Genomic DNA, 10,218 nt, shown 5'->3' with positions numbered 1-10,218 from the left:
ACAAAAACCTCTCCAAAAAAAAAAAAAAAGACTCATGGAAACAAATGATAATGAGTATACAAGTTTCCATAATTTATGGGATACCACAAAAGCAGTCATAAGAGGGATGTTCATAGCAATTAATGCACACAAGAAAAAGGTGGAAAGGTGGCAAAAGAACAACCTAACACCATGCTTCAGGGAATTGGAAAAACAGCAACAGAAAAATAAATTTTTTAAAAATCCCAGGAGAAAAGAAATAGTAAAGACTCGAGCAGAAATAGATGAAAAAGAAAATAAGCGAACTATACAGAAAATAAATCAAAGCAAAAGCTGGTTCTTTGAAAAGACAAGTAAGATTGACAAACCATTAGCTAGACAAATTAGGAAGAAGAGAGAAAGGAACCAGATACATCAAATTCGCAATGAATCAGGCAACATTACAACAGACATAATAGAAATACAAAACATCATTAGAGGATATTATGAGCCAACAAAGAAGAAAACTTGGATGAGATGGACAAATCCCTGGACACATATAATCTACCAAGATTGACACAAGAGAACATAGAAAGCCTAAATAGACCTATAACAAGCAAGGAGATTGAATCAGTAATAAATAACCTTCCAACAAAGAAAAGCCCAGGTCCCAATGGCTTCATTTCTGAATTTTACAAAACTTTTAAAGAAAAGGTAACCCCCATTCTACTCACACTGTTCCTAGAGATCCAAAAGGAAGGAAACCTTCCAAAGTCATTCTATGAAACCTCCATTACCTTATTCCCAAAATGGATAAGGATACAGCAAAAAAGGAAAAGTACAGACCTATATCTCTGATGACTATAGATGCAAAAATTCTCAACAAGATACTTGCTAACCATATTTAACAGCATATAAAAAAAGGTTACTCATCACAATCAGGTAGGCTTTATTCCAGGGATTCAAGGGTAGTTCAACATATGCAAAACCATAAATGTAATGCACCATATTAACAGAAAGAAATATTAAAGCCACATGATCATTTCTAAGCTTTTGACAAAATACAACATTCCTTTATGATTAAGACTCTCAGGAAAACTGGCATAGAAGGATCATTTCTCAGCATAATAAAAATCATCTTAGAAAAACCTGCAGCTAACATTATACTAAATGGTACAAGACAAGGCTGTCCACTTTCTCTGCTCCTATTCAACATAATACTAGAAGTCCTAGCCAATGCAATCAGACAAGAGAAGGAAGTAAATGGATATGATAGTATACACAGAACACCCAATAGTATCCACAAGAAAACTTCCCAAAGTAATAAATGCATACAGGGACCAGCAGTTGGCATAATGGCTATGTCGTTGGACTCCCATGTAGCCAACTGTGGTTCAAGTCCTGGACCTGGTGGCTTAAACTCACTCCCGGCACATGTGCATGTGTGCCCAAGATCCCAAGAGGAGAATGGAGGAGAAGGGATTGCAGTGTGGCCATCCCCCTTGGGGGTGATTTCTCACTGTCTGTCTCTCTGACTCTGTCTTTCTGGTGAGCACACACACCTTATAGCAAAAACCTCTCCAAAAAAAAGAAAGAAAAAGAAAAAAAATTGGAAGGACATCCCATGTTCCTGGATTGGCAAAATTAATATAATCAAAATGGCAATCCTTCCCAAATTAATCTACATATTTAATTCAATCCCTATAAAATTACAAGAGACATTCTTCACAGATCTAGAAAAGACAATCATAGAATTTGTCTGGAATCATAAAAGACCCTGTATTGACAAAGCCATCCTGTGCAAGAAGAGTAGTGTGGGGGCATCTCACTTCCTGACCCAAAAATATATTATAAAGCTGTGATAATCAAAACAGCATGGTATTAGCACAGAAACAGACATGAGGACCAATAGAGCAGAGTAGAGACCCCAGAAATAAACCCCAAAACATACAGCCAACTGATTTTTGACAAAGAGTACCAGTCAATCCAGTGGGAAAAGGAAAACCTCCTTAGCAAATAGTTCTGTATCCACCTGCAGAAAGATGAATCTGAACCCCTATCTGCCACCATTAACAAAAATCTGCTCAAGGTGAATCAAATATCTAAACCTAAGACTGCAAACTATAAAACTACTGATAGAAAACACTGGGGAAACTCTGGGAGACATAGGGTTAGGCAAAGACTTCTTAAGTAAGACCCCCAAAGCACAGGCGATAATCTCCAAAATAGACAGGTGGGATTACATCAGATTAAGAAGTTTCTGCACAGCAAAGGATACCGTAATTAGTGTGAATCGACAACACTCATAATGGGAGAGAATATTTGTTAACTGTGCCTCAGGTAAAGGGCTGATAACCAGAATATACAGAGAACTCAAATGGCTTAACCAGAAGAAAATTATTAACCCAATTAAAAGATGGGAAAATGAGCTGAATAAACAACTGTCTAAGGAAGACATACGAACAGCCAAAAAGCATATGAAAAAAATGCTCAACATCCCTCATTGTAAGGGAGATGCAGATCAAAAGCACAGTGAGATGCCATCTAACACTAGTCAGAATGGCAAAGATTAAAAATAAATAAATAATAAGTGCTGGTGGGGATGTGGTGAAAGAGGAATACTCCTTCATTGTTGGTAGGAATTTAAATTGATCTAGCCACTGTGGAGAACCATATGGAGGTTCTTCAAAGATCTTCAAATAGAACTACCATATGATCCAGCAATTCCACTCCTGGGTATCTACCCAAAGGAGAATGCTCAGTAGGAAAATGCTTGTACAACTATATTTATTGCAGCACTATTCACAATTGCTAAGACATGGAACCAACCCTAATGTCCACAAATAGATTGAAAAAGTGTGACACATATACTCCACGGAATATTATTCAGCCATTAAAAAAAAAAAACAAGGCCCTGGAATTTGATAGAAAGTGGATGAATGTGGAAAATTTGTTGCTGAGCAAAGCAAGTCAGGCTATGTAAGCGAGACATTATATGTCTCCACTTAACATATGCCAACTGTCCACACTCTATGGTAGAGACTGAAAGACTGGAGGACATAAAAACATTAAAAATTATAATGGACACTAGAGACAAAGTGGAAGGAAAGTGTGGGAGGGGAAGAGGGAAAGATAATTTGGGGGTAAAAATGGAGAAGTAAGATATTTCTGGGATACAGATATGATTTATTATCTGTTGATGAGGATGTGTATAGTATTCTCAACTGGACTGAGATGTATTATCATAGCGGGTAAAGTCTGTTTACAATCTAAATGACATATAGCAACTGAATGTACAAATATAATAATAAAGGAAAAATAATAATATGAACCAAATGCTTACCTCCCTTGACAGCTTTGCAGAAAGAATAATCATCATCAAATCCTCGGCAAATCACTTCTTTGCGCTTTGGAAGATTCATAGAGTTGACAGATATATAAAGATTAAAATACAATTTTTTTAAGTCTCTCCCTTAAAAAGAAAAGAATATCCCATTAGCCCTTCAAACAAGATATTCTTTTATATATAATAATTAACTTCTTAATTAGTATCTTAAAATGTTCCCTATGATTTTCTAACACTATTTTATTTCATCATTACAACTACTATAAGGTGGGTATTGTTATCCTTGTTCTGAAAAAGGCAAAACTAAAGTTCCAAGAAGCAGCTAGTAGATTGTAACCAGCTAGAATGTTCCACAGTAAAACTACATACAATAGAATTAAATGAGAGGAACTGGGGTTCTTCCCCAGGGAGCAAGCAGCTGTCTAGTCAGGCATGTTCTCGCTCTTTTTCACGTGGTGTGGAGGAGGCAAAGATATATGAGAGGTATCCTCTGCCTTCAAGAAACTTAGAGTCGGGGCGGGAGACCATCTCTGGGATGTAGGAAACCAGGGGAACCTCCAAATGCGTCTCTGGTGGTGCTGAGCTCAGAAAAAGGAAGAGAAAGATCACCATGGACGCCATGAGTCAGGGATGGCCTTCTAGACCAGATCCACTTGCCTAACGCCAGTCGTCTAATGACCCGCCTCTCCCACCTAAACCTGTCACTGCCCCTTTCATGCACAGGGGTGATTGGCTGGAGGCAGTATAGAACAGTGGCTAGACACAGACCCTAAGTCATATGGTGCAGCCATGAACCCCAGCCCCAACACTTACAGCTGTAGGTCTCCAGACCTCTCTATGCCTCAGTTCCCTTAGCCATAAAATGTGGACAGTAATATCATAAAAACTGTCGCAAAGGAATGCTATGAGGATTAAATTAAGCTATCCATGAGAAAAGTACCTGGTATTCATTCACCTCTTTCTGGACCAGTACAGAGCTGGCCTTGTTGATGCAATAAAGACATTACTCCAACACAGGGGGAAAGCAATGGTATTCACTTCTGCCAAGGGAATACTTTAAACCAGTTTTGTAATCTAGCTGAAAAAGTTGGTTTCTCTATCCAACATGAAAATTATGATGACTACATTTCAAACATTCACTCCAAGTTGAAAAAGGAAAACCCGGGGACCAGCAGTTAGCGTAATGGCTATGTTGCTGGACTCCCACGTAGTTGACCGTGGTTCGCGTCCCGGACCTGGTGGCTTAAACTCACGCCTGGTGCGTGTGCATGCGTGCCCAAGATCCCAAGAGGAGAATGGAGGAGAAGGGATTGCAGCGTGGCCATCCCCCCTAGGGGGTGATTTCTCGCTTTCTATCTCTCTATCTCTCTCTGTCTGTCTGGCGAGCGCACGCGCCCTATAGCAAAAAACTCTCCAAAAAAGGAAAACCCGGACCTGTATGAAGAAAACCTTCATTACCCACTTCTGCTATCTTAACCAAAAATGCATAGAAAATTCAGAAGACAAAGAAAACATCAAGTGCACAAGGAATATTTTCACAAAGGCAGAAGTCTATAATGAGTGCAATATTTAGAAAGTCACTGTCTCCCTGAGATTTTTAAACATCCAGGATTTGGGACCATGCTCTTTGCGACATTCTGTGTGTGAGTTATGGACTCCACTTGCCCTCACCCACATTATTCTAGTTATCCTCACCTAGCTCCCTTACCTCTTCTTTTTACAGTCTGCTTATTGCTCTTCCAGCACCAAACTTTTGTTTGTTTTTAAATATGTATAAGTGACCTGTCTCAGATTGGAATTTGACTCTTGAGCAACTCGAATATTTTTTTCTGAGATAGAATTTCTTTTGGTGATTCCCACCCCCTTTTTTAAAAAATAAACTAGGTCTTTGTTCCTTTAAAAAAAAAAAAAAAAAAAGGGAACCGGCAGTTAGCGTAATGGCTATGTCGCTGGACTGCCACGTAGTTGACCACGGTTCGCGTCCCGGACCCGGGGGCTTAAAACTCACGCCGGGCCATGTGCATGCGTGCCCAAGATCCTGAGAGGAGAATGGAGGAGAAGGGATTGCAGCATGACCATCCCCCCTGGGGGGTGATTTCTCACTTTCTGTCTCTATGTCTCTCTCTGTCTGTCTGGCGAGCGCACGCGCCCTATAGCAAAAACCTCTCCAAAAAAAAAAAGGTAGAGGAGCTGGATCAGCCAATAGTGTGGTGGTTTTCAAGCTGCTGGGTCCAGGACTCAAACTGCACAGTCAGCCATGTGGGATCCAGCGAATAAACCACCAAGCCACTTGCTTGCCCTTTTTTGTGTTTGTTTTCATTGCCAGAGGGTGCATGTACTTGCCAAAGAGAGACAGAGACATAGAGATAGAGGAAGAAAGTATCCCCCAACAGGGCATGATCACACTGCAATTCCTTTTCCTCTGTTTCTCCATTCTGTCAAGATTTGGGGGGCACACATTTAGCATGTTTTCAAGTCATGGGGGCCAGAATTTGATCTGTAGTGAGCCATGTACGATTTGGCTCATTAAATACTAGGCTATAGGACTGGCCCAGAATGTATCTATTCAATTGTTAGAAGTCTGGGGCCAGCAGATGGCATAGCAGTTATGTCCCTGGACTTCCACATGGCTGACCATGGCTCAAGTCCGCGACTGGTGGCTTGAAAATCATGCCAGGCATGTGTGCATGTGTGCCCAAGATCTCGGGAGGAAGATGAAGGCAAAGTATTGCAGTGTGGTTATCCCTCCTGGAGGTGATTTCTCTTTGTCTCTGTCTCTGTCTCTGTCTCTGTCTCTAGCTCTGTCTTCTCTCTCCCCAGCAAGCACACATTCCCTAAAGCAAAAACTTCTTAAAAAGATAAATAAGGGATGAGCAGATGGTGTAATGGTTATGACTCTGGACTCACACATGGTTGACCATGGTTCAAGTCCCTCACTTCAAGGAGTGAGGCTTGAAACTGGCGCTGGGTACATGTGAGTGCATGCTCAAAATCTCAAGAAGACAATGGAGGAGAAGGGTTTGCAGTGTGGCCATCCCCCTGGGGAGTAATTTCTCACTTTCCATCTCTCTGTCTCTCCAGCAAGCACATGCACCCTATAGCAAAAAATAATAATAATAATAATAAAATAATCTCTCTAGAAATCATTAAATAAACAAATTGTTAGAAGTTTCAGGTTATTTTCATTCTCACCCCCATATCCTTATATAATTCCCTCTGCATTACTCAGGGCTGACTTAGTGACTTGCTTCTAACCAACAGAATACAGCATATGTGACAGAGTGCCACTTGCATGATTATATTACATGCAAGAGTGACTTCCATCTTGTTAGCTAACTGTTGCTCTGGCTGCTTTGATGAAATAAGTAGTCATATTCACAATGTGCATGTGGAGCTGAGGGATGGTCAGCAACCCCAAGGAACTGGGTACTGCCAACAACTACATGAGCTTAGACAGACATCCTTTCCTAGTTGAACATTTAGAAGAGAGCCTAGTCCTGGTCAACACCTTGTGGAAGATGCTGATGGTGACACAAGTCACAGACTACTGACTTACAGAGACCGTAATATGATAAAGTATATTATGTTAAAACACTAAACTTGTGGTAATTTGTTACATGGTAATAGAAAACTAATACACGTATATTTGGAAATGTTTATCACAGCTATTTGTCTAGCCATTTACTTTATCTACAAAAACAAAAATTCAGACTTACTCGGAATGTAGAACAAATGCAAAAATCCTTTGGTTCCCGCCAGTTCTATACAAGGTATAAGATTAAGGGAAATAGGGTATTTCATTTTATCTAAATGAAACAAAGAAAATATCAATAAATTATTATAAAGTATTTCCAAGTATAAGTATGGTATTTGAAATATCAGTCCCCAGAAGATTTTTTTTTCATTAAAAGTATATAGAGGTTGGGAATAGTTCAAAATATCTTCTCAGAGAAGTGACATCAGTAACAGGACGAGATAGAGAGCCCTGAACTCTCTTTGCCTTCACAAACACAGAAATTCACAAAGTCCTTTGTAAGATATTGGAAACTGGGACCAGAAGATGGTATAATGATTATGTCACTGGACTCCCCTATTGTTGACAGCAGTTCAGGTCCCGGACCCAAGGGCTTAAAACTCACACCAGACACATGTACATGTATGGAGAGTGATTTCTCGCTTTCTGTCTCTCTGGCTTTCTGGCTAGTGCATGCACCCCAATAAGGAGGTCATAGGAAACTCTAATTTATAGCTTATCAGTAAGAAGTACAGGTGATAACCTGGGGCTTGTAAATGGCATCTGAAGTAGGGAACAGTTCTGTGGGATTAACCCCTCAACCAGTGCAATCTGACCAATTCCTGGAAGATAGTGATAGAATTTAATTATACGACATCCAGCTCTTGTCAGAGGATTTCTCAGTATTGGAGACACCTAAACATTTTGGGGACTAGCAGAATTGAGTGCTGAGTGTGAAAGAAATAGCAATAGAGGAGGGAAAACAAATAGTTTGTTTTTCCTACTTTAAATAACCACAAAAAATCATGAATAGCTGAATCAATTTTGAGAATGAACAAAGCTGGAAGAATCACACTGCCTGTTTTCAAAATGCATTACAAAGTACAGTAATCAAAACAGTATGTTATCAGCATAAAGACAGACATATAGACAATGGGAAGGAATAGAGAGCCCAGAAATGAATGTACACATAAATAGTCAACTGATTTTTTTTTTTTTTGAGAGGTTTTTTCGCTATAGGGTGCATGCACTCACCAGACAGACAGAGAGAGACATAGAGATAGAAAGCGAGAAATCACCCCCCAGGGGGGATGGTCACGCCACAATCCCTTCTCCTCCATTCTCCTCTCGGGATCTTGGGCACGCACGCACACGCACTCGGCGTGAGTTTTAAGCCACCGGGTCCAGGACACGAATCACGGTCAACTACATGGAAGTCCAGCGACATAGCCATTATGCTAACTGCTGGTCCCCATGGTCAACTGATCTTTGACAATGGGGGGCCAAGACGACTCAATGAGCAAAGGAGAGCCTTTTCAACAAATGGTATTGGGACACGTGATATCCACATGCAAAACAGTGGAATTGGCCTTATTTTACACCATACATAAAAATCAACTAAAATAGGGACCAGCAGCTGGTGCAATGGCTATGTCGCTGGACTCCCATGTACTCAACTGGGTTCGAGTCCCGGACCCAGTGACTTAAACTCATGCTGGGCATGTGTGCGTGCGTACCCAAGATCCCGAGAGGAGAATGGAGGAGAAAGGATTGTGGCATGGCCATCTCCCCTGGGGGAGGGGGGGGGATTTCTCACTTTCTGTCTCTCTGTCTCTCTCTGTCTTTCTGGCAAGCACATATGCCCTATAGCAAAAACTTCTCCAAAAAAAAAAAAAAAAAGAAGAAAGAAATGTACCATGCAGCATTATATCTGTAGTCAACAATAAAGTATTACACACTTAAAAATTTGTGGGGTCAGCAGGTGGCTCTGGACTCCCTTATGGCTAACAGCAGTTTGAATCCCAGACCTAGAGACCTGAAATTCATGTCAGATGTGTGTGCATGCATGCCTAAAATCCTGAGAAGAAAATGGAGAAGGGGTTGCAGCATGGCCATCCCTCTGGGTGATTTCTCACTTTCCCTCTCACTGTCTCTTTCTGCCCTATGCTCTATGACCAAAAAAAAAAAAAAAAGTGTGAACGAAAAATCATGGGTTGGGTGAGGGGAGATTCACAGGAATTGCCCACTGGTCTAGTACCAAAAAAAAAAAAAAAAAGTGTGAACGAAAAATCATGAGTTGGGTGAGGTGAGATTCACAGGAATTAAACAGGCGCTTAGGGCCCATCTGAAGAGTCTTGGAGGTCTTAGTTTAAAGTTAGGATTTCATTCTAATTTTATTGAAAAGCCACAGGAGGGGTTTAAGGAGAGGGAGTCACATTATGTCATTTATTTACATTTTTAAAAGATCTGCCTGGCCTCTGTGCTGAGAACAGATTGTTTGGGAGCAAGAAGCAGAGAGGACAATTTAAGAGGTTTTGCAGAAGCCAGAAGATAGATGAAGGTGGTATGATTGGTGGTGTGGAATCTAGAATATATTCTGGAGACAATGGAAATAGGAATACTGATAAACTGTATGTGAGAGGGGAGAGAAAGAGATAAATAATGAAATCCTGGCTTGAGCCTAAGGAATTAGTTGGATGATGAGGTGGGATCACTTAGAAAGAAACGGCTTTATGGGCTAACTGAATGGCACAGAGGCAATGTGCTGCTCAAGAGAAGCCAAGTTTACAGCCTAGTCAGCCTGAAGGATGCCAGGTGCTGGTGTGAATACCCAAGACCTGACAGGCTGCAGGACTGCAGGAAGGGGGTCATGGCATGACCAGACTCTGGAAGATGCTCCTCTTTTTCTTTCTCTCTTTTTCTCTCTCCCATGGTTACATGTGTGTGCAGGAGCTCAGTCATGAATATAAAGAATAAAAAAAAAAGAAAAATAGAAAAGAAAAGAAAAGAAAAGAAAAGAAAAGAAAGGAAGGAAGGAAGAAAGAAGAGAAGAGAAACAGTTTTAGAAAGGGTTAAGAAGTCTATCTTGGAGCCGGCAGGTGGCATGGCGGTTAAGGACACTGGGCTCCCACATGGCCAACTGACATTCAAGTACTGGACCGGGCAGCTTGCTTTCTCACTTTCCCTCTCTCTCTCTCTGTCTCACTCCCCCTCTGTCCCTCTCTGATCAAGTTAAAAATAAATAAATAGGGACCAGCAGGTGGCGTGGTGCCTAAGGCTCTGGACACTCTCACATGGCCAACCACGGTTAGAGTCCCAGACCTGGTGGCTTTCTCTCTCTCTCTCTCTCTCTCTCTCTCTCTCTCTCTCTCCTCAAAAAAAAAAAAATAAATAATAATTC

The 10,218-nt window shown here is 40.9% G+C and overlaps 1 protein-coding gene across 2 annotated transcripts in view; it reads right to left on the bottom strand.

Moving 5' to 3' along the window:
• Window positions 1-10,218, bottom strand: part of LY96 (lymphocyte antigen 96) — a 28,938-nt gene that overhangs the window by 11,821 nt on the left and 6,899 nt on the right. The window contains exons 2-3 of one of the 2 annotated variants that reach the window (XM_027773581.1): window positions 7,021-7,065; window positions 3,302-3,430 (exon numbers count right to left, since the gene is read on the bottom strand). In XM_027773581.1, coding sequence (XP_027629382.1) covers window positions 3,302-3,430; window positions 7,021-7,065 — 174 coding nt within the window. Of the gene's footprint in view, window positions 1-3,301; window positions 3,431-7,020; window positions 7,111-10,218 lie in introns of both variants that reach the window. The other variant, XM_006139810.3, reaches the window with a different exon arrangement.

This window comes from Tupaia chinensis, unplaced genomic scaffold (genome assembly GCF_000334495.1).
Source record: "Tupaia chinensis unplaced genomic scaffold, TupChi_1.0 Scaffold000002_1, whole genome shotgun sequence".
NCBI lineage: Eukaryota > Metazoa > Chordata > Mammalia > Scandentia > Tupaiidae > Tupaia > Tupaia belangeri.
The sequence above is the reverse complement of the archived record's forward strand: the minus strand, read 5'-3'. Positions and strand labels throughout refer to the sequence as shown.